The 25,830-nt window shown below is 43.1% G+C and overlaps 1 protein-coding gene across 1 annotated transcript in view; it reads right to left on the bottom strand.

Moving 5' to 3' along the window:
• Nucleotides 1–7,162: 7,162 nt before the first annotated feature.
• The window catches only part of LOC306940151 (matrix metalloproteinase-17-like), a 109,197-nt gene continuing 90,529 nt past the window's right edge, over nucleotides 7,163–25,830 (bottom strand). Inside the window, exons 5-10 of the mRNA XM_079525154.1 lie at nucleotides 25,356–25,532; nucleotides 14,743–14,848; nucleotides 12,381–12,463; nucleotides 10,235–10,387; nucleotides 9,160–9,417; nucleotides 7,163–7,736 (exon numbers count right to left, since the gene is read on the bottom strand). Coding sequence (XP_079381280.1) covers nucleotides 7,408–7,736; nucleotides 9,160–9,417; nucleotides 10,235–10,387; nucleotides 12,381–12,463; nucleotides 14,743–14,848; nucleotides 25,356–25,532 — 1,106 coding nt within the window. The 3' untranslated portion in view covers nucleotides 7,163–7,407. The remainder of the gene's footprint in view (nucleotides 7,737–9,159; nucleotides 9,418–10,234; nucleotides 10,388–12,380; nucleotides 12,464–14,742; nucleotides 14,849–25,355; nucleotides 25,533–25,830) is intronic.

Below are 25,830 nucleotides of genomic sequence, written 5' to 3'. Positions count from 1 at the left end.
AAACACTCCCACCAACATGTGATTGGTTAGCCAATTTGCTCATTTACATATGACGTACGTTTTCCCTTCAATGTCAATGGCGTTTAATGTTTTGATGTTTCATTTACGCCATATTTAGCGGAACTCTGACGTCATTTCTCCATTCATTGTCAATGGCACCCCTTAAAAATCACACCTGTGTGATCACACATTATCACACATCATCTCATTCCAGCCAATCACTATTTGCATCCTCACCATCATCAATGTTTGTGTTTACACAAACACTCAAAGCTGGCCATTCATTGCCAATGGCAATACATTTTAGTACATTTTAGAATTGATTTTAAGATTTTAATATTGACTTTTAAAGCTCAGAATGGCCTGGCACCGCAATACCTAGCGGATCTTATTAAACCCCACCAGCCTGTCCGCCAATTAAGGTCCTCTACCTTAGCCCTACTAGAGGTGCCTAGAACTAAAATGGTGACAAAGGGGGATAGGGCCTTTTCAAGCAGGGCTCCTAGGCTCTGGAACAGCCTGCCATCTGACCTGAGGTCTATTAGCTCCTTGGCTATTTTTAAAACTAAATTAAAGACCCACTTTTATAGGAAAGCCTTTTTAAACCGATAACCAATGTTTGCTTTTAATTCCCTTGATAATGTCATTTTATTGCTGTTTGATTGTTATTGATTGTTATGTAACACTGTTGTTTGTATATTGTTAAGCACTTTGTGACACTGTCAAAAAAGGTGCTATATAAATAAAGTTTATTATTATTATTATATTATTATATTCAATGTTTTTGTTAACACCCTCAAAGCTGGACCTAGGAGGGGCTAGCGCCCCTCAAAAATAACTTAAATTAAGTCATGTATTTATTCAGACCCAGGTAAAATATTTTTATATAATTTCGCCTGTGATATGAACACATCTGACCAGTTAAAGATCACAGTTTCGGATCACTTAATACCAATAGTATGAAGTGATCTGGAACTGAGATAAAACCTTCTGCAGAGTTGTACACCATCAATGTTTATATAGCTCATTGTGTATAGAGCACCGAAGTCTGACGTCACTTTCAGTAGAGGGCACCAACACACAGGTTCGTGTATTTTTTTATTTGTATTGAAATCTCCATAGGGCGATTTTATGTCGCTTCATATAAGAACTGTGTTTGAAAAATAAACCGACCACCCCGGCGTTTCTGTCAGGGGAGTGGCTGTGCGTCGTTAATGATGTCCATTCATATTTGATACAGCCAGTTTCTAGATAAAATGGAATTAATGTGACCGCAAAAGCCTTGAAACTACATATGAATGCAATGTCGCTGAGCATAATACGTCACGCCCAGCTGTCAACATGTTGCGTTCCTGAGATTCCTCGTTTACGTAAGCTCAGCTGGTGGTGACTCGACTCGTACTAACCACGATACATTATATATCAATAAAATTAAAATTAAAATAAACGTAATTAACGTTCAGTTTCTGTTGTGCGACGGGTTCCGGGCAGAAGCAGCCTACCCGGAAATGTAGTCTCTGGGTTGTTTGGCTCGTTTCTATTTTGTTACTCTTTGGGTATATTTGTACATTTCCACCTTCAGTCGATGCTTCATATCCATATGACTGAAAAGGCCGGGGTGATCGGTTTATTTTTCAAACACAGTTCTTATATGAGGCGATCTAAAATCCCCCTATGGAGATTATAATGCTTATAAAAAAATACACGAACCATGGGACTGGCGCCCTCTAGTGATAGTAGAGGGCAGTGACGTCAGGACTTCGGTGCTCTATTGCGTATAGCTGTTTTTATTTTGGGCATGACCCCTTCTTATAGCTGCTTGCAGCTATATTTATTATTATTACCATTATTATTATTATTATCACATGATCAGACCAGAATAACACAGCTTACATACAATATGAGTACATTGTCATCTGACCAGTAGAATAGCTCCATTCCTGCCCGATGTTGCCCTCATATGAGTGGTGTTCACATTTGGTGGAGAGTAGGCTTCAGTTGATGGTCAATTCTCAAGTAAAATAAACAACAAACACCAAATTGGCTTTGCTGGTCATTCCAGCAGGCCAACCAGCTTGACCAGCAGAAGCCTGACTGGGTGACCAGCTGACCAACCAGAAAGACCAGCCTGACCACTGACCAGCCTGGCAAACTAAAAGCAGCAAGCTAAAACCAGCAACCATCATATTATTAAAGTTGGTTTTGTTTTTCAGCAGGGAAGTAGTCAAGTCCTGATGTATTAACTTTATTTGTCCAACAGATGGCACTGTAGTCCTATTCAAAGGATTAAATGGTCACTGAAACAGCTAGGAGCATTTTAAAATAGGCCTATGTATTCCACCTAAAATTATACTAAGCCTAAACAACCAAGCCCAATATAGCTCGTTTGAGAGGTCATATAGTACGCAGTATTAGCTGCATTAAATGCTTTTATTTGTGAAATTGTGTAAATTGCAAACACATGCATCTACATGGGTCTCCCGCATGTCACAGACAAGGTCAGGGAGATAAGGATGAGGCTGGCATAATATGATGGGCAGATTGGGAACTATGTCAGTCAGACAGAGCCGATGATAAAGGCCTATTCATAATAGGGTTTTAGGTGATAAGGTGACCACCGGAAACAACAACATGATGTAACCTTGCATGATGTCGCATCACAGACTTTCCACCTCGGAGGAAAGCCTGGTCTGTGTTGTCCGTGTGATCCGGTTTAGGCGTGGTTTAGACCGGATGATAACTTAAAAAAAACTAAAAACCTTCCCCCTCCCATAGAGTTATGGTCCCCCTGTTTGTTTTTAGTCTCGCCAGTCGCTATACGAGTTGGAATAAAATGTGCATATACCAAACAAACTATTCCAATGAGTCACATCAAGGCTTTTATTGGGTAGGCCTTAAAACTATGATGCAGGGAATTATTTGGGGTAATTTTGAATCTGGTTTGGGGGTTCCGTTCCGGCCTGATGATGACTACAAACTAGACTACATGATATAAGTTATCATCCGCTCCTGACCGGATCATAAACCGAAATGGTATGCTCCCAGGCTAAAACCAAAGATTGTCTATATGGATGCACAAACTTCATTGGAGCCACTAGAGGCGCAATGGACTACAAATCTTACAAATGGTCTCCTAAGTAGGCATGGTTTGCTCCTCCTCGACCTGTGGGGGGTGGAGCTAGCAACACAGACAGCCTGGGCACACTTGAACTTCCATGTGCGGCCAAAGGAAGCTGTCTTTTGCGTCATTTCCGGGTTTTTAGACAGCTGGTGGATAGAAATGAAGCTCCACTCACGTGGCAGAATGCCGCTGGGGCAAGCTTTTCCGGGAATCTGGCCGACACGGCAATCTGCCGCATGGGTGGAGCTTCTTTTCCATCCACCAGCTGTCTAAAAACCCGTAAATGACGCAAAAGACAGCTTCTTCTGTCAGCGCATGGAATCTTAGGTGTCAGCAGCTAGTCTGCTCTCATCTCGCATCGCATTGCTGAATACTGAGTATACACCATTGATTTTGTGAACATGTAATTACTTCCCGTTGGTCCAGCCAGTGCCACACTGTCTGGGCTTACCGGTATTTTAATATTTACATTTCCCCCTTGTGTCCTCCCCAATTAAGGCACCCCAACGTGTACTGCATTCCCTGTCACTGCCAACACCCAATGAATAGGATACCTACTGTACCACATTCCACTAAGCAGTGTGTCATCACCAGCCATTTCTTTTTACCTGACAGTGACGAATCTCCTCAGCAGAGGTTCACGCTATCTCCCCCAGTTCGCCTCCCTGCTGAACAGAAGCTGGAAAGCACATCATCTGTCACAGGGTTTCCACCTGTGAACAGTGAATTGTGTCTGTCGATGCGCCCAGTCCACTACTGGGAATGTATTCCAGGCCTCTGCAGAGGTGGGGGATCTCACTCTAGTGACAGATATACAGCAGTGTGATGCACTGTTTGTTCTGGAGCCGCTCAATTCATAAGATGGAAGAGTTCCCACAGACCTGCAACATTTGGACACATTTCAATCAAATTGTAGATAGACACATATCTCTATCCCTCTACGTGTGCGTTGTGTGTACATGTGTAGCCTCTTGCGCAGAATGTTAAAACATAAAAAGCATTCAAGTTGCCCAGGCGGTGGCGTAACCGTCTGGGCACCCGACTGGTAATCCAGTCGCAGTGTGCCGCGGGTTCGACTCCCGAGCCCGACACGGGCTGCATGTCTTCCCCCATCTCTCTCCCGTTTCCTGTCAGCCTACTGTCTGTCCCTTCAAAAACCAATAAAAGGCGTAAGCCGCAAAAAAATATCTAAAAAAAAAAAAAAAAAAAAAGCATTCAAGTTTTAGATTTCCATCGATGATGAAATTGGTTAGGAAGACGCACAGAAATAAATGATGGACGTCCCTTCCAGATTCAGACCTGAGCCTTGTCTCCAGAAGCCATTGTATGCACACCAGGCTCTCACACAGAAACATCCTGTGTTGAATTAATTCTAATCTGCATCTTGGGTGCGCTTTACCCTTTATCACTAAACTGTTTTGAAAATATTTTATTATCTTGAAAAACATTTTAAAATAGTTCAACTAGCTGATCTATGTCGAAACTTTGTGAGCTTGTAGATCGGCTATTTGAACTATTTTAAAATAGTAAAAATGTGCAAAGAAGTTTAGGGAAAAGAGGTATGGGGTGGCGCAAGATTGTGCAAGCAATGGACCGTATTAAGGCGTTTAAGGGACAGGTCCATTTGGGTCCATTGTGTTTCAATTAAGGATTATGTCTACTTACCTGTGTGTACTGTGAATAATAATGTATATACCCTTGTCTCAGCCCCAATAAGTGACTAAGACACATTCTGTCGATTTATTATTTTTGGCAAACAAGAGATTTTGATTCTTTATTCTCTACAAAAATATCTCACAATAGAAAACATGGCTTGAAATGCTCACAATTCCATTTGCCCCCCCCCCAATAGCCGTAGAGCTTTTCAATTCAAATATATGTCTCTATTGTATGTAAACATATCTTAACAATAAGAATAAATCCATTTGCCAAGTTGTGAGGTCTACAAGCCGTCTAAAGGCCCGTTTATACATTTGTCACTTTACCCATTCTTTTTTGTTTTTCTTGGCTGAGTGAATCAGTTGAAAACACTATCTTCACTTGTTGAACAGGTCATGTGACAAAATATAAATGAGCCTTATTGTTCTCCGGTATCCTGCTATACAGTATCCATCCTGGGTCTCCTCTCACCAAAGTACTTGAACGAAGAAAGGAAAGTGTCCAGGTGTGATGAAAAGGGACCCATGGTTATGATGGTGTTGTTGGGGACATTATGAAAAGGGACCCATGGTTATGAGGGTGTTGTTGGGGACATTATGAAAAGGGACCCATGGTTATGAGGGTGTTGTTGGGGACATTATGAAAAGGGACCCATGGTTATGAGGGTGTTGTTGGGGACATTATGAAATAAACAAAATGCCTGGTCCTCCCTCATCCAGTCATAGACAGTCCATCTGAGCATCTCAGCAAAAGCAATAGTTATCCGTTGCTTCCATGGAGATACAGGGGCACACTTTCCCGAAAGGTGTTGGAGCCCTTCCGATCTCTCCAACCAACCATTCAATCCAAACATCCATCGGACCATATTCCCATGGTATCAAAGTGTCCCAAGTGTCCACTCCAAAGTTACCCACAGGAACATTCGTCAAGTCTATGCAGACATTACATGACCGAAGCTTTTTTCAGACGCCGTTCTAAACAAACATGAAGTGACTGTATTTGTGGGTGGGTGCGTGAGCATGCATGTCAGTTTAACCGCTTAAAAACTGCCTCCCCCTGGCCAGCCGGGGCGCCTGATGGAGGGGAAAGGAACTGGTTGGAATAACGTGTTCCTTCCACGCGCTACGTCCAACCAGGGAAACTCCCCCCTGTCAGGTGTAAAGGAGCAACTTGGACACTCAGGCATGAAGGAAGCATGAGTTCAAGTCCGTTGCTCTCCCCATGTCCCCCATATATGGGGACTAGGTTGGCGGAGGGTGTGTAGAGCCCAGGATCACATTAGATAATTGACACAGGGGTGAAAAATGGGTTACAAAATCGTGGGATAAAAATTAAGTTAAAAAAAAAAGTTTTAACCGCTTAAGCCCGGGCCTCTATAACAAAACTCCCTTTTCCCTTCTACACCAAATCTCTTTTCAAGCTCACAATGCCTCACATTAGTCCCATTTTCAGCAAATGTTCCCCTCAGAATACTGATGCCATGGTTACGTAAGTGTTAAGTACTAGTGGATTCTTGGATTCTTAGCACGTTGTCTAAGTGCACAGAAAATGACAACTGGGTTTGTGGGTGTATTTCACAGGTAGCAATATTCCTGTCTATTCGCCTATTTACTATTCACGTTTCTGATCTCTACCTTGCTTCATTCTATAGTGCCATTACACATTCTAGTTCTAGCCACATCTATTCACCTGTTTACTCTGCCATGTCTGTTTCTGTAAACCTGCTCTGTCTGTATGGAGAAAATAATCACGGAGCACCTTTTCATTAATGTTTCCTAATGGGATCATATCGACACGTTTTCAAACCGACGTACAGTAAATGCCTTCTCATCAAAAGGAAACGACCGAAATCCAAAACGATTTATTTCGCTCAGAGAAACTTTGTGAAATGAATATGTGGTCCTATGTAACAACTCACTGTAGTGTGTACTGTATGACAGGGGTTCTCAACGTTTTTGGCCGGGGACCCCCGGAAATGCTTTGGCAATGTCTCGGGACCCCCGCCCCGCCCCCTCCCGACCCCCAATATAAATTGACTGCTACAATAACCTTAAACCATTTTGGGCGGGAACCCCTTTTGGTGTTTTAAGCATTGTTATAATTTAGCTATTGAAAAATAGCAGATCTACAAGCTCATAGCGCGCCACCGAGTGGCGCGCTACGAGCTTGTAGATCTGCTATTTTTGAAAAATCGTGAAAATAAATTTTTAAAAAAAATCTTTTTTTAAAAAAATAATTTGGGGACCCCCTAAAATAATTTGGCGACCCCCCGAGGGGTCGCGACCCACGGGTTGAGAACCCCTGCTGTATGACACTGGCACTGTCAAGGTAACGAGTCTGACTACCAACTCGTGGTAATGCACGCACTCCTCATAAGGCGCTTCGGATGACTGTGTCCACTACACGTAGAAATAAATAACAGAAAAATAATAACAAAATGCTACGAATATACTTAGTACAAGATCAAATTGGTCCAGTTGTGGTTTGGGTTGAGAGGACAATGACCCTCCATGAAGGAGTCTCTAGGCCATTGCCCGGCGGTACTCAGCCAACTGGCTGGACGTACAGTACAGTACAGTACAGTACTTCCTGGTTCAGTTGTTTTGACCTCCCCCTTTCCTTTGACATCATAGCAGTGAGGACAGGAGGAGGGCCAGTGACAGCGTCCAGAGCGGCGTCGGGGGCCAGAGGGGGGAAGGGGAGCGATGGACCCCCAGGGGGGAGGCTGTGTCCGAGGTGCAGGAGCACACCTCGTAGCCGTTCTCGGCGTGGTCCATGTGGTGCTGCCCGTTGACCCTTGTCTCCGTGCCGTTGGACTCCGTGTCCGGGGAGTCCGACTGCATCTCCGTGCACAGCAGCCAGTCCTTAGCAATGAGCCGGGGATAGCCCACCTCCACCTCCATGTCGCTGCCCAGCACACGCCAGTACTCCTTCCCCTTGAAGAAGTAGGAGGAGCCTGCAAGAAGATGGAAGGGGTAATGTTAGTGAACGTGTGTGTGTGTGTGTGTGTGTGTGTGTGTGTGTGTGTGTGTGTGTGTGTGTGTGTGCGTGCGTGCGTGCGTGCGTGCGTGCGTGCGTGCGTGCGTGCGTGCGTGCGTGCGTGCGTGCGTGCGTGCGTGCGTGCGTGAGAGAGGGAGCACCAGAACAGAACAAACAGAACGCATTACATACAGTACTTGCACATGTTTATTTTACCTCACTTCTTTTATCACTGAGCTAATAGAGCCTGACTACTTGCTCAGGGGATCAATTGAATCTTGACCATCAGGTCAACATTCGTATCAGATCCTTTGTCTCGGGGAGACATGACACATACAGTACAATCTAAATGTCTCAATAGAAGAGCAGGGAGATAAACATACTGTCCCATTCAGACTGTAAAAAATTACATTTTAGTCATTGACAAAAAAAGTGACATAGTGCTACTTTAACTAGAGTGAATACTTACTGAATATAAAGTGACCTTTATAAAGAGAGAGGAACACTGGTTGATGGACAGACATAAGGTTGTCTGTCATTGAGGGTGGAGCAAGTTTACTGTCACACATACATGCACGCACTGCGCACGGTGCACACATGCTTGGCCATTGTGGACTGTCCCACTCTGAGTGAAGCCGGTTAAGTTCTGCTTAGTGGCTAAAAGCAGAACTTAACCGACTGTACACGTTTAGGGGCTACACCTTAGCCCCTAAACGTGTACATTTTGACACTCAAATAGTGGTCTAAGAGTACAGTTGTAACCCAAGTCCAAATCTCTTAGGCCCCTTTTCCACCAAAATAACTTTGGTTCTAGAACTGCTTCCGTTCTAGATTCTTGGAACCTTGGTGCTTTCACGGAACCGGCGGACATTTTTTGGTTCCAGTTCCAAACCAGATGTTAGGGTTCTGAACCAATTCATTTTCAGTGGAAACACTGAATATTGAACTGGTTCAATATCAGGTGGGAAAAAATAACCGAAACGGTTCAATCCTGGCAGTGGCGTGCACAGATAGACACTAGGGGGTGCTAGAGCACCCCCTGCCCTTTTGGCAATGTGCCCTTTTGAAAAGAAAAAGAAAAAGAAAAACATTTTTTTCTCTCTTTTCTTTTTTGATTTTTCAAAAATAGCAGACCTACAAGCTCATAGCGCGCCACTCGGTGGCGCGCTATGAGCTTGTAGATCTGCTATTTTTCAATAGCTAAAGCATAACATAATGCTAACACCAAAAGGGGTTCCCGCCCAAAATGGATTAAGGCAACCGGCCGGTTCCACGCGCTGCACAAGGTGCCCTTTTTTAACTTGAGCACCTGCCCCTCTAAATGTCTGTGCACGCCACTGAATCCTGGTGAAAAAGGGGCCTCTAAGACTACAGGGGTTTAAGTGGTTACGACCGCTCACCATCAGACCACCTGATGGCATCATCCAGGTGCAGAGGCAGCCCCTTCCAAAGCGTTGCGTCTTTGGGGTACCCCAAGTCCATGCGTCTCAGGTGGTCATCGTAACGCCAGTAGTGATTGTCCTTGAAGAAATAGGTCTTTTCATTGTGCAACCAAACGAAGGCAGCATCCACCCCCTCCACGGGTAGGCCGAAGTCGCTGATTGGACGGGGGTATCCCTCCTCCACGTTGTTGTCTTTAAAGACCCAGTATTTTAGACCTGAGTGTCGGTCAAGGAGAGAGAGAGAGAGAGAGCTTAATAACTGATGCTGACTATCTACCAGACATTTTCTAATAATTGATCATTTGAGAGAAAGCACGGTAAAGCAGAATGCCCGCAACACTACAGATTAAACAAAACACAGGAGGTTTCGATCCTATCTAAAGGTTTGTTGTTTGTACCATTCACCAGAGACAACTCATTCACAATGAGAATTGAACTGTTCACGTTTTTGAGGTCGGTCAGGTTATGTTTTCAAACGTGCACATTTAGAGGTCCAAAGTAATAGAATCAACATATTGGCGTCATGTCGCGTCACTTTTTTGCCTCTAGGCCATTATAAGTCCCTGATTGGCTAACCCAACCCTGATTGTCCGAATAACATTTGTGCTGCATAGCAGTATAAATGGAACGACTTGCATTGTTCCCGACAGCCATTTAAGAACCAGGAGATCTCTGTTTCAGAGCTTGGAACAGCTTGCTAGCGTGTCTGACACGTATAGGTTGACATAGGTCTAGACTAGGGGACTTTAGGACAATGCAGGTACTGTTTTGCACTTACTAGAGCTGGGAAATCTCTGGATCAGAGCCTGGAACACTGTTTTGCACATCCGTCAATCTTACGTTGTCTTCTTTTCGTATAATGTATAATGTAATATTGTGTATTTTGATCATGTTTTTACTGAAGGCAGTGTATCTTCTATGGACCCCAGGACGATTTGCTGTCACCGAGGTGTCAGCTAATGGGGATCCATTTAATAAACAAATAAACGTGGCCTGCGATAGGCCGGCACCCGGAGGGGCGGTCCTATAGTACCTTTAAAGAAAACGATCTTGTGGTCTCCAGGTCTCTCGTATACGGCGTCCACACTGTCCAGATTGGCTGGCAGGCCTCTCCAGAAACGATGGATCTGAACGGGACGCAGAGACACCAAGTGTTTCTCTCTGGTCAGACGCCAGAAATACTTCCCTACGTGACAGAGAAGAATAGGGTGAAGTTAAAGGTGCTTTAAGCCATTATGACATGGGTTCGATTCTACGAAAAAAGTACAAAGACATGCACAATCCAACCCAAACTTGGGCAGGTGCCGCAGCAGAGTGATGAGTAGTATACAAGGATAAGGAATGAAGACGCTCGCACACTGTGGGCTACGATGCTAGTGATACGTGCCTTTATTTGCACACTGTTTCGAGCACAATGACCTTTGAGCACAATGACCTTCGAGCACAATGCTCTTCCTCAGGTCTGAGGAAGAGCATTGTGCTCGAAACGTCACAGTCATTCATTTCGTTCAATTCTACAAATGCCTTCCAAATCAGTCATACTTTCAAGAAAAAAAAGAAAAGAAAAAATGGAGATCTACAAGCTTGCAGCACGGCACAAAGTGACAGACAATTGGAAATACTCCAGTAAAGTAAAAGTACCTCAAGATTGTACTAAAGTACATGACTTAATAAATGTACTTAGTTTCCACCACTGGTGCGTTGGCACACCATTTGGGAACCACAGCTCCGTGGTCCTGTTGGACTGGAGTTTCTCAGTTGCATGACTTGGCTCATTCTATCTGGAGCACAGTTTTACTCAACCACTCAATGTTCTGTTCATCTGGTCTGAGAGAGAGCAAGACCACAGTCTGAATTAATGATCTCTGTGCTCATTTGGTAAATGGTTCATTTACAGTATATATATATAGCACCTTTAACCAAAGTGCTTTACAATGTCCATTACATTCACCCATTCACACAGTGACAGCGGAGGCAAGGTATAGTAACAGCCTGCTCATAGGGGGCTAAAGGACACTTTGACACCAAACCAGGAGGAGCTTGGGATCGAACCAGGAACTTTCAGGAGTCTGACGTTTTGCACTATTATTGTATCACACTCCTATCCTCTCCAGTGGTGTAATGGTGATTTTTTTGTCTGTACCACGGCATTTTAATGACGTCACGTGCGCCTCATAGAGCTATAAACCTGCATGTGCACAGCACAGCTATAGTGTATGAGTCAACTCGTGACAAATTAATTAATTCAAACGACCATAAAACAACAGGTAACAAGTAACAACACATTCTATAGCACCATCATACTGTGTTGATAATCTACTGGTTCCGACGTGTCAACACACAGTAGCCTATGTGCCTATACAGACTAGCCTACAGTAGATCTACTATATTCAGCATGCAGCCAAACATAAAATGACTTGTCTTTTAGTTCTACTGGATCTCTTCTCCACTAGTCCAGGGGTTCTCAACGTTTTTGGCCGGGGACCCCCGGAAATGCTTTGGCAATGTCTCGGGACCCCCGCCCCGCCCCCTCCCGACCCCCAATATAAATTGACTGCTACAATAACCTTAAACCATTTTGGGCGGGAACCCCTTTTGGTGTTTTAAGCATTGTTATAATTTAGCTATTGAAAAATAGCAGATCTACAAGCTCATAGCGCGCCACCGAGTGGCGCGCTACGAGCTTGTAGGTCTGCTATTTTTTAAAAATCGTGATTTTTTTTTTTTTCTTTTTTAAATAATTTGGGGACCCCCTAAAATATTTTGGCGACCCCCCGAGGGGTCGCGACCCACGGGTTGAGAACCCCTGCACTAGTCCCTCCCTAACATTTTTGAGTGGGATATTGATAGCCCATTGATATGTACGAGGTGTGTCTGCAGCTTTTGTAGCTTGGTAAAAGGTGCCAATTTCGTTTCTCACCTCCGTCTTTCAGCAGCCCATTGACTGGGCTTCCCAACAGACGCTACACTTCTGTTATGGGGATTGAGGACGCGTTCTAGTGCACCGTTCCGTTCCGTACCTGCGCGTGCACGTAAAATGTTTTGGGGGTACCAGTACACGCCGTGGTACTGTGTTCTACAAGCATGACACCACTGATCCTCTCTCATTCTCTGTTCAACGCTCAATTGGTTTCACCTCGCCACCCTCACTCATTTCATCTTTGGGTTTAATTCCGTACCTTTGAAGAAGAAAGCCTCGCCTCGTATCTGGGCCACTGCATCAAAGTGACTGGTGCATCTGTCTGGGGCATCTCGTGCCAGTCTGAGAAAGAGAGAGGACAAGAGTGGGAGGAGAAGAGATAAGGATGGAGGAAAGGGATTGGCAATACAAAAAAAGATAAATGGTTACTGATATAGAACAGGGTTAGTGCTAGATCACAGAAAGTGTAGACGCACCATAAAACTAACCCTTAAGCGACCTATAAACACTGAACCTTATCGTCCCCAATACAAACTATATGTCTGGAGATCATGCGGGTGAATGGTGTGGAAAAACTTGCACAATACATTATGTACACATGGTATAGTGTGCTTGTGTGAGCAGCACTGTGCAACCAAAACCTGCGCTTGGTGGGGTCGTTCTAATGTGGGGCGTGCTTTAATGTATCGGTGCGCGCTCACTGCGCTGCTAAAGACATAACGGGACCTCACTTTTCTATAATACAGCATGTATTCTCTTATACTGTATCCAGTGGCGTGCACAGATAGACACTAGGGGGTGCTAGAGCACCCCCTGCCCTTTTGGCAATGTGCCATTAAAAAAAAAAAAAAAAAAAAAAACAAGTTCACAAGTTCATAGCGCGCCACTCGGTGGCGCGCTATGAGCTTGTAGATCTGCTATTTTTCAATAGCTAAAGCATAACATAATGCTAACACCAAAAGGGGTTCCCGCCCAAACCCAGCGCGTGGAACCGGCCGGTTCCACGCGCTGCACAAGGTGCCCTTTTTTAACTTGAGCACCTGCCCCTCTAAATGTCTGTGCACGCCACTGACTGTATCCCAATCCTGTGTCATGTCATCTTTGTCAAGTGCGTGCGTGCGTGCGTGCGTGCGTGCGTGCGTGCGTGCGTGCGTGCGTGCGTGCGTGCGTGCGTGCGGTCAAACATTCTGCGAAAATAGCAGATCTAGAAGCTCACAACGCAACATGTTGTGAGCTTGTAGATCTGCGATTTTCAGCTAAGAGATTTGAAGGTGTTGAAGAAAAAAAAAAGAGCGGGCCTGGTATAGAGCCCTGGGGGACTCCGGCTGTTCAACATCAAGTATACAGGGTTAGAGTGGCTAAACCTACTTCTAGCTAGCCAAATGTCAGAGCATGACATCAGCTCCTCCAGTTCATTGGTCTATATGGGCTGTCTGGTGCTTTAAACCAGTGGCAACATGGCCAGACTGCCAATGATGAGGCCATCGCCACCACAGGGGCTCCCTGTGTGAGCAAGACGCCAGTCATCCTATCAACAAAGATCTCCATTCAGCAGTGGTGGAAAGTAACTAAGTACTGTACTTAAGTACAATTTTGAGGTATTTTTACTTGCACGAGCAGAGCGCAAGTACTGTTTTCGGCTGCGTATGTCGGTGACTCCCTCAGCCAATCAGGGATTGTGACTTTTGATGGCACGCTCGGCCAATAAGGAACCACCGTTTTTACATAAACATACATAGTTACGTCATCAGCCAATCCCTGACTGGCCGAGGGGCATATGTCGGTGTTGTCCCTCGGCCAATAAGGAACCACCCTTTTTACATAAACATACATAGTTATGTCATCAGCCAATCCCTGACTGGCCGAGGGGCATATGTCGGTGTTGTCCCTCGGCCAATAAGGAACCACCCTTTTTACATAAACATACATAGTTATGTCATCAGCCAATCCCTGACTGGCCGAGGGGGCCACCAAAAATACACAATATGTATACATATGTGGATGAGTATCAAACTTATATATAGGACACTTTAAAAATGTATAACCCATTTTAGTGGATATCTCAAATGGGATTCATATACAGACATAACTCAGATGTTTCAATAACTTTATTGAGGTAAGTTGCGCACTTGCTCGCGCACAAGTAGGCCATTCATGGCCAACTTGTGTGCAATGCGCAAGTATTTCCAATTCGAGCACTGTGGATGGAGGTGGAGACTGGAGAAAATCCCACAAAAAAATCTTAGGGAGGGACTAGTGGAGAAGAGATCCAGTAGAACTAAAAGACAAGTCTTTTTATGTTTGGCTGCATGCTGAATATAGTACAAGCTCACAACGTGTCGCAGCGCAATGTGTTGTGATCTTGTAGATCTGCTATTTTCAGCACGTGACCAGCCATTATGACAACATCAAGGCCCACCAAAATACATTTTAGTGGACTAAATCAACTGTAGATTTAGTCGACTAAACTCTTATGATATTTAGTCGACTAAAACTAGACTAACACTAAAACATTTCAGATGACTAAAAATATGACTCAATTAAGTTTTATTCAAAAGACTATGATAAAAAATTTGCTGTCAAAATCAACACAAAATCAAAACCAACGGCGTTGGACTTACAGAACAGTAGATTTGTTTACGGGGAGGTCCAGCAGCACCGGTGGTTCGGCCGTGTGGGAGTGTTGTTGCTGCGTGCCGTTGGTGTGCGACACAGAGTCCCTGACCCCTGGGGAAGGACATGGGGGTCAAACGTCAGAGCTCTAATGGCCGCACTTCATAATCCGTCAACGTGCAATGGTTTGGCGCACCGCCGTTCTATAAGTGCACGGAAATGTAGGGCTGTCACGACTACAAATTTAAGTCGATTGTCACACAAACAGATTAACAATTGAATTGTGTTTTTACATTGAACATTGGAACGTTACAATTTGTATTTGCGTTTGCCTTTCAGGCTTTGTAATCACAAATCACACAGGGCAGATATGACAAATAACTTAAATATACAAATAAATCACTGACACATTTAATCATTTTTTATATTTTTTTCTTTCCCAAAAAAGAAACGTACAAAATAGCGAAAATAGTTGATTTACAAGCTTACAACACGTGTTGTAAGCTTCTAGATCTGCTATTTCCGCTTGTAGATCTGCTATTTCCGTTTAGTTTTTTTCCAAATGTTTGAAAATGTATGGAACATTTTCAACGTGGAAACAATTGATGATTATGCAAACATATATTAACTCAAATAATTGCGATTAGACGATTATGTAATAATTGTGAAATGCGCAAATAAACCAAACCACAAGCTCACAACGTGCTGTGAGTTGTAGATCGGCTATTTCCGGCATGCAGCGAAGGTATCCTGTTTACCTTATTCTAGGTCTAGTATGTTGTCAACACAACATACTAGTTGTCAAATTGAATCAATTCAACCCACTTCCACACAGCACACGCACACAGAGCTGTATTGATTATATCCATCCATGTATATGAATAGTATACCTCCCAGATTACTTTCTTTTCCTCCGCCTTTCCCTCTCATTCATTACCTCTCTAGTTCTCCATCTCCACATGAAATCAACCCTCTCTGTAACTTTGCTCTCTCAGAGTCATCATCTATCATCACTGTGCTGTGTGATGAAAGAAATGTCTTTGCAAGGCTTAATGAGAATCAGAATTTAGGAATGTTGCACTACGGTGAACACATTTTCAAACCTCACCAAAAAGGACCTTAAACAACTTGAGCCCTGAAATAGCATATGTTGTGAGCTTGTAGACTGGCCAGTTTAGGGTATAGTAACGTTTTGCCTCCCCTAGGACCTATGGGAGGGTGGGACTGGGAGGGATGACGAGAGGGAGGGCTGGGCAATTGATTGAGAATATATCTAACCCGGTAGTTGGATTTCAATGGGTTTCAATGTGTTGGTTAAATAATTGGGCAGCAAGGGTTTTTAGTAAGGGGATTTTTAGTATGTGTGTTTCTTACGCACCAATGGACCGACACGGAAGGATTCTGGCATACTTTGTATCATATGGATGACTGATTCCTCTGGGTCTTAACGCCTAACCCCAATGGGAGGGTGTGTTTTTGTTTGGGATGTACAGTACAAAAAAGCAGAAAAGCAACAACAAAGATTGCCGCTGACAACAACATTGTATAATCCCCCAGTGTGCTATGTAAGTCTTTGAATAAAAAGGAAACAAAAGACAAATTAAATGATGTGGATCTCGGGACCCACGGCGTGTCTCCAGTGTGGAACTTGGACTTGGCTACAAAGTAAATGTCAGACTTCATGTGACCAGCTTGTGACGTCAGTCGTCTATGACGTATGACTCCAAATGTGGGCTACAGAGCGATCAAAGGCCCATTGACTTCTATATATTATTATTAATTGAAAAAGCATCTCAGGCAGACACTGGCCCCTGTCATAGACGGCTAGCCTCTTGCAGAGCCATGCCGTAACAATTACAGTGGTGGAAAGTAGCTACTTAAGTACTGTACTTATGTACACTTTTGAGGTATTTGTACTTTACTTGAGTATTTTCAATTTCCAATACTTTTACTTCTACTCCACTATATAATATTATTAATATTGTACTTTTACTCCACTACATTTGTTTGTTTACATTTTGATTATAATTCCAAACTTACATTAACCACCTATATACAATTCGACAATTTGAAAATAGCTGATCTACAAGCTCACAATGCATCGCGATGCAACACATTGTGAGCTTGTATATTTTCAAGAAATTTGAAAACTTGAAATGGGACATTCTGCACAATGAGTACATTTACTTTTGGTACTTTAAGTACATTATGATACCAATACTTTTACTCAAGTAAGTTTTGAATTCCGGGCATTTACTTGTAATGGAGTATTTCTCCATAGCTGTATTGATACTTTTACTTAAGTAAAACAATAGAGTGATTTTTCCCACCACTGAACAATTATTCACACACGTCCTCAATATATGTAGATACGTGTAAAAGATGCAAAACTATGGCAGATCAGAGAGAGAAAATATATGCCACAGGGAAGCATATGATTATTAAACTTTCCCTCCAGCCAGTCTCCAGTTGTCTTGCATGCTAAGTAAATCAATAAATACTTTTAATTAGTTGGGTTTCCTGTGAGGGGAGACCTTTGCATGCTCAATTCCACTGGTTCTCAATGTACAATATGGTCCAGGGACCACTAGGGGTCCAAATAGACCCTTATTACAGGTCTGTAACTCTGAGAGTGATTTTACAGGGAAGCAAGGGCGTGCAAAGAGACACACCAAGTGGTGCTAAAGCACCTGCCCTTTTGCCTTATGGACAGCAAAGTGCCCTTTCAAAAGTTCGTTCATTTTATTTTTGTTTTGTACACTATAGTATGTGGCCTATGGTGACATCGATCAATTCTGGATTAATAGCGTCTAATATATTATTTATGCCCCAAAATCTTTAAATCTCACACACTATATCCATCGCCACCAGGGGGCGCCAAAAGACCCAGACCGCCACCATATATATTTTATTTTATTTTATATATTTTTATTTTTTTCAAAAAAAAACGAAAAACACGTCCTTGGCGCTCCAGGACATCATGAAAAAGAAGTTAAATAAGTCCTTGGCGATGGATGAGTTAAGGCAGCTGGCGGTTCCACGCGCCCACAAGGTGCCCTTTTTTTCACTTGAGCACCTGCCCCTCAAAATGTCTGTGCGCACGCCACTGCAGGGAAGATTGGGGTCCAGGAGATTAAAAAGAAAACAAGTCATCAAATAGGGGTCCGTGGCCTAATGCATGGGGTTCTCAACGTTTTTGGCCGGGGACCCCCGAAAATGCTTTGGCAATGTCTCGGGACCCCCGCCCCGCCCCCTCCCGACCCCCAATATAAATTGACTGCTACAATAACCTTAAACCATTTTGGGCGGGAACCCCTTTTGGTGTTTTAAGCATTGTTATAATTTAGCTATTGAAAAATAGCAGATCTACAAGCTCATAGCGCGCCACCGAGTGGCGCGCTACGAGCTTGTAGGTCTGCTATTTTTGAAAAATCGTGAAAATACAATTTTTATTTATTTTTAATAATTTGGGGACCCCCTAAAATAATTTGGCGACCTCCCGAGGGGTCGCGACCCACGGGTTGAGAACCCCTGGCCTAATGCATGTCAAACTGTGGGTCCTTGAAATTAAAAAGGTTGAGAAGCACTGCTCTTTTCCTCTCACCCACAGGAGGGATGGGATCCACCAGTGATGGAAAAAGCACTCAAATGTTTTACTTAAAGGAGCATTCAGTGATTTGGGTGATTTGGAAAACCACCCAGTCCGCCCCGGTAACAAAATGTGCACATGCACGCTCTACAGTGGGGGGGAAGTGCAACAGGCCAACAGCATGTGCACCAAGGCCCGCCCCCACTCGATCATGATTGGAGGAAGGCTCACTCATCCTGATTGGATGAAGGTTTTGCCACCCGCCACCAAAACTGAAACTAGGGTTTTTTGACCCCAGGGGCTCACTGGGGACAGGGAGGATGTCCTTATATGGTCAGCACACTCTATAGTAGGGAGGATTATCCAGAAAAAAAGAAAAAATAAGTGATATTTGAATTAAGTCAAATCACTGAATATACCTTTAAGTAAAAATATCAATACTGCAATGTAGAAATACAGTTACAAGTAAATGTCCGGAATTCAAAATTTAAAGTATTGGTATCAAAATCTACTTGAATTATCAAAAGTTTGAAGTATGAATGTCCTGTTTCACAAATGTATAAAATGTATTACAATATTTTGAAAATAGCAGATCCACAAGCTCACAATGCGTTGCATCACGACGCATTGTGAGCTTGTAGATCGGCTATTTTCAAACGGCCGAAATGTATGGGTTGAAGTGGTCAATGTATGTTCTGTAATCAAAACCTACAAAGTAACTAAGCTAGTGGAGTAAAAGTACAATATTCGGATCCAATATGTAGTGTTGTAGAAGTAAAATAATTGGAAATATAAGTACAAAATTGTACTTAAAGCTGCTATAAGCAATAATATATATATTTTTAAAATTAAAATATTTTTTTTTAAATTAAAATTCCGGAACAGCCATTTTCTTATCATATGATGATATATCCATTGATCACTGAAAGTAGCGACATTTTTTTTAAATAATCCATGCCGGGCGCTCAGCGTTTTACCCGCATGGCCGGTGAAACGCTAAATCTCTTCTTAAATCACGCAAATTATTATTTTCTTTCCATCTGTTGTAGATGTTGTGGGATATAACTCCACAGCGTGTTTTCACTCTGTCGCTTCCTGCTTACGGATGCCGTTTCACCGGTTTCACCCAGGTCATTTTGTTCCGCCGCCACCAATAGTGGTTCATATACATTCAGTAAAAAAAAAAAACGTCCACTGCGGAACTCCCCTTTAAATAAATGTACTTTCCACCACTGGGATCCAGCATGCTTCCAGACACTCATCACGGGTAATTACACTGCACAGTGAGCAGGGGGAAAGGGCTGTTCTGTCTGTGTGTCTGTAGATATGAACTGTCAGGGGTGTATGAACCACACTGGCAGCGTGCCTGCTATTTCTCTTGGAGAAATGCTGTGAGCATGTTGAAGGAAAGGAACTGAGAGATGGCCGAAGAAGACGAGGTGAAGGGTGGAAAGTATGAGGAGATGCATGTTGGGGAGTACAGTATATGTGGGGAGGGGAGGAGAAAGAGGATGAGTATGAGTATGAGGATGAGTGCACGATATTGACATTTTTAGACTATATCAGATACCGATATAGATACGGTATGCGACATTATTATTCGTTGCTGTCGGGAGAAAACCACATGACTCCCCCTCTCATGCAAGTAATTGACAATATATAATGTCACAACACCAACTTTGATGAGGTATTGCTTTGTTTTCAAAATATAAGGTTTTCTTCATTCCCAGAAAAAAATATGAAATATGAACATTTTGGAGTTAGATGGTTTCTTCCCGACAGCAGAGATATATTAGATTTATATTTAGCTCATTGCTGATTTTTTTGTTTGTTTTCATTTTCAAACCCATAACAGTCACATTATTATTGTCAATATCAGTGTAGACAGGTGCAATTATGGTTTGACCCTAAAAAAATTGCAACAGAAGGTTTCTCAACTGTTTCGTGTAGTATTAGGTGTCCTTAATAACATACTAAAAGTTTACCAAAGTTTGACCATGCGAAAGGTGTCATTTTCAAGATGGCCGCCGCCAGTTCTTAAAAGACCATTACTCATCCATTATTCATCCTAGACAAGTAATTTTGGTGTCTAACCCTATGTTTTAGTTATGTAGGAATCCAATTAGCTTATATAAATTACAGTTATGATTATAATAACTAGTGTATTTGAAAAAGTGGTTATAAGGTGGTTATAAGTGGTTTTAAAGGTTCAAAATGAACGCTTTCCAATATAAATTTACATTTATCCTTTTTCCACGTGCCATAATGCCCATCATTGGTGATTTTACTTGTAATTCAAATTATGTTGAAGCTTTCAACAATTTACTTAAGGAATAAATGCATTATTACTGTGTGGTACTGTGAAATTAGTCAAAACAGGGCCGCCACGTGAAGGCTCAGTACCGCTAACCCCTATTTTTTTTTTTTGCTTTTTTCATACTACACCGTTCTATTTCATGGTTTCTGACCATGAGAGACTCAATGGAATACCTATTTTTATTATTGGGTGTGTCTGGACCCTTATTGTGCATATTTACAAGATGGTGGCTACCCGAAATAGTGCTTTACCATGATTTCTACCATGATTGTTGACTGTTTTGGCAAACACAAGCAATATTAATCCATTGGCTAAGATTCATGGCACAGAAGGAACATATTTTCTTGAGCTTGCATATTGTCAAAATGGCTGCAAACATGAAAAAGAAAAGAGACATTACATTTCCTGTCAGATCCTATTACCCAGGGGGGCAAACCACCCCTTTTTGGATACCTGCATTTGCCATAACATCAAAGGTTGACCACCAGAAATATCTATGACCCAATAGAATCACAACCTATATGGACACACCGGTCAATTTCTTTGCTGGAAATGCAATATGGCCACCACAATATTAGCCCCCATTAGCCTATAATGCAGGTGAATAGGGCAACATTTTTAACTGAGGGATATTTCCACGAAACTTCACAGGTTGATCAATGATATGAATACCATAATGGTTTGTATTGGAAGTTTCCATGATATCCAATATGGCCACCACAATACTAGCACCCAGAAAATAGGTTTGGCTTCTGAACCAGATGAGCTATAAATACAAACTCATGGTTTCTAACCACGAAAGATATTATTGTTCTGGGGTGTTTCTTTGCAGAAAGACATCCCTCTGGCTGTATTTTGGTTTTGTTCTACTGTTTGTTGAAATTTCCTCTGTTTATGTTGACAATCATCCCTGGCAGGGACGTGCATCGCTGAGTATGGATGGTCTCTCAGTGACGGGAATGCAGTCCCCTGTCCATCTACAGAGCCAGCCTGGCCTATGTCAATGAACAAGACAATATCATGTAGCTGTATCAAAGGCTGCCAGAAAATCTGTTCATGTGCCAGGGACTGGAGACAAGATGCAGCAGGAGCTTCACTCCATTCCTGACTGGGAATGTCTCAGATGCATGCATCATTCTGTGTGCTCTTTATGGGCCCAAAACCACTGGCTCAACTCCAGTCCACTCCTCTGACAAGTGTCCTGCTCACAAGAGTGACATCCTAGCACACTGGGAAGAGCACTTCAGTGAGGTGTTGAGAGTCCTCAATTTCCGAAGAGGATATTGCCACGATACCCCAGCTGCCAATCAAAGCTGATCTGGCTGACCCCCCCCCCCCCCCACCAGTGCAGAGACAGTGAAAGCACTCCAACAACCCACTTCTGGAAAGGCACCAGGAGGTGATGGGTTGCCTGCAGACATCTACAAGAATGGAGGCATGGCACCTGTACCAGGTAATCTGGATAGGGGGAAGTCCCTCCAGACTTCAAGGACGCATCCATAGTGCATGTTTACAAGAGGAAAGGGGACAGGGCATACTACGATAACCATCATGGTATAGCCCTCCTGAGTCCTGAACATCACAGTAAAGATCTTAGCAAGAATCATCCTCAACCGGCTAATCAGCCATGCTGAGAATGTTGTCCCTGGATCCCAATGTGGTTTCCACGGAGGCAGAGGTACCTGTAACATGATCTTTTCCATTTGCCAGCTGCAAGAAAAGTGCAGAGAGCAGAAGGGTCTCTATATGGTGTTTGTCGACCTCACCAAGGCCTTTCACACAGTCAATCGTGAGGGCCTGTGGCAGATCCCTGGCAAGTTTGGCTGTCCAGGGACATTGATCTCTCTCATCGCGTCCTTTCATGACAGGATGCCAGCCAGAGTCCAAGATAATGGTGATGCATCCCCAGTCAGGAATGGAGTGAAGCTCCTGCTGCATCTTGTCTCCAGTCCCTGGCACATGAACAGATTTTCTGGCATAGGCCAGGCTGGCTCTAGATGGACAGGGGACCATCACTGAGAGACCATCCATACTCAGTGAAGGGATGTCCGGCTTGGCGATGCACGTCCCTGCCAGGGATGATTGTCAACATAAACAGAGGAAATGCCAACAGAAACAGTAGAACAAAACCAAAATACAGCCAGAGGGATGTCTTTCTGCAAAGAAACACCCCAGAACAATAATACTTAATAGAGGGAAATTATGGCTAAAATATTTACAGTATATATCTCTCGTGGTTAGAAACCATGAGTTTGTATTTATAGCTCATCTGGTTCAGAATTTAGAGCCAAACCTATTTTCTGGGTGCTAGTATTGTGGTGGCCATATTGGATATCATGGAAACTTCCAATACAAACCATTATGGTATTCATATCATTGATCAACCTGTGAAGTTTCGTGGAAATATCCCTCAGTTAAAAATGTTGCCCTATTCACCCGCATTATAGGCTAAAGGGGGTTAATATTGTGGTGGCCATATTGGATTTCCAGCAAAGAAATTGACCGGTGTGTCCATATAGGTTGTGATTCTATTGGGTCATAGATATTTCTGGTGGACAACCTTTGATGTTATGGCAAATGCAGGTATCCAAAAAGGGGTGGTTTGCCCCCCTGGGTAATAGGATCTGACAGGAAATGTAATGTCTCTTTTCTTTTTCATGTTTGCAGCCATTTTGAAAATATGCAAGCTCAAGAAAATATGTTCCTTCTGTGCCATGAATCTTAGCCAATGGATTAATATTGCTTGTGTTTGCCAAAACAGTCAACAATCATGGTAGAAATCATGGTAAAGCACTATTTCGGGTAGCCACCATCTTGTAAATATGCACAATAAGGGTCCAGACACACCCAATAATAAAAATAAGTATTCCATTGAGTCTCTCATGGTCAGAAACCATGAAATAGACACCGAGTTTGCATTTCTAGCTCATCTGGTTCAGAAGTTAGAGCCAAAACCTATTTTCTTGGTGCTAATATTGTGGCGGCCATATTGTGGCGGCCATATTGGATTTCATGGAAACTTGCAATACAAAAAATGTTCGTATTCATATCATTGATCAACCTGAGAAGTTTCGTGGAAATATCTCTCATTTTGCCCTATTCACCCCCCATTATAACTAATAGGGGCTAATATTGGGGGCGGCCATATTGGACTTTCGCAACAAAATTGACCGAGTTGTCCATATAGGTTGTGATCCTAGGGGGTCATAGATATTATTTCTGGTGGACAACTTTGTATGTTATGACAAATGCAGGTCAACCCCCTTTGCCCCCTGGGTATATCCTTTTAACTTGAAATGGGTGTCCATTTCAGAGAGTTTTAATAGAGTCAAATGTAAAATATTGGATTTCACAATGATCTGATTCTATCTCTGCCATTTTGACAAGTCCAATGGATTCACAGGCCTCAAAAACATAGGGTTAGACACAAAAAATACTTGTCTACGATAAATAATGAAGGAGTTAGGCTATTTTAATGATTTTTTGGCCATCTTGGACGCCATCTTGAAAATAACACCTTTCGCATGGTCAAACTTTGGTAAACTTTTAGTATGTTATTAAGGACACCTAATACTACACAAAACAGTTGAGAAACCTTCTGTTGCAATTTTTTTAGGGTAAGGTGCCTTTTTTTCATATATGCCCTCACCTAGTGAAATATCGGTCATTATCAGTGAAAATACAATATCGGTGAATAAATATCAGAATTATTTTGATAATTTCCCATTGAAAATAACTTTACGGCTAAACCGTACATCGGTATCTGGCATTCAAATATAAGAAGTAAAGAACCAATCAAAATGCAGGCTTAGTTGTTGAGCGAATACTGAAGTTAATGGGGTGGCAGAGGCTCAGGACGTACACGGGCCGCCTTGTAATTGGAAGATTCCCGGCTCGTCCTGGCTGCGTGTCAAAGTGTCCTTGAGCCAGACATTGAACCACCTAACTGCTCCTGGTGAGCAGGTAGGTGTCTCTTTGCTGTGTCAATGTGTGAATGATTGTAAAGCACTCTGGATGAAGGCGCTATACAATTCCAGTCCACACTGCAATGATGTACAGAGACGGCATTATGTGTCTCTGTTTCTGTATTCGTATAGAACAGGGGTTCTCAACGTTTTTGGCCGGGGACCCCCGGAAATGCTTTGGCAATGTCTCGGGACCCCCGCCCCGCCCCCTCCCGACCCCCAATATAAATTGACTGCTACAATAACCTTAAACCATTTTGGGCGGGAACCCCTTTTGGTGTTTTAAGCATCGTTATAATTTAGCTATTGAAAAATAGCAGATCTACAAGCTCATAGCGCGCCACCGAGTGGCGCGCTACGAGCTTGTAGGTCTGCTATTTTTGAAAAATCGTAAAAAAAATTTTTTTAAATAATTTGGGGACCCCCTAAAATAATTTGGCGACCCCCCGAGGGGTCGCGGCCCACGGGTTGAGAACCCCTGGTATAGAAGACATCTGCCTGTGATTGATGCAGAAAGGCACGTTAAATTGAGCAAATGTATTTTGAAACCTAATATTCACTGGCAATGAAATGTGTGTGCCGTCAAAGCATCACTGATTTAATGTGTGTGTGTGTGTGCGTGCGTGCGCGTGTGCGTGCGTGCGTGCGTGCGTGCGTGCGTGCGTGCGTGCGTGCGTGCGTGCGTGCGTGCGCTCGCAGAGAAAGATGAGCTCCAGACTAGAGGTTATCATTGAGGTAGACTCTCCGTACCGTAAAGCTGCCAGACGCGGACCTTGTCTTCATAGGGTAAGTCATACTTGAGGGGGTCGCCCACGGGCCCCTGGTAGTATGGCCTCATGATGGACTCCATGGCTGACGTGTGGGCCAAGCCAATGGCATGACCAAACTCATGGACAGCAACGGCAAACAGGTCCATCCCATGAGCATCTGTGAGAGAGAGAGAGAGAGAGAGAGAGAGAGAGAGAGAGAGAGAGAGAGAGAGAAATTTGCAATTTTAATAGATGAGTAAATTACAATTTATAATTAGAAATTAAGCATTCAGCAGAACCAATTAATTAAAATGTTTTAACTGCAAACATTTCCCTTTAGCGCGTGCTCGTCTCCAGAATCACTTAACGATTGCATTGCAAAGATCGGACCGAACCGTATGGAGTCCAGAATACGTGGTCAAGTAATTAGTGCTGGGAAAACTGTGCGGCACTAATGAAGGAATCTGCTCTTATCT

The sequence above is a fragment of the Electrona antarctica genome (genome assembly GCF_951216825.1).
Source record: "Electrona antarctica genome assembly, chromosome: 16".
NCBI classification, from domain to species: Eukaryota; Metazoa; Chordata; class Actinopteri; order Myctophiformes; family Myctophidae; genus Electrona; species Electrona antarctica.
Note: the sequence above shows the minus strand (reverse complement) of the source record. Positions and strands in the feature narration are given on the sequence as shown.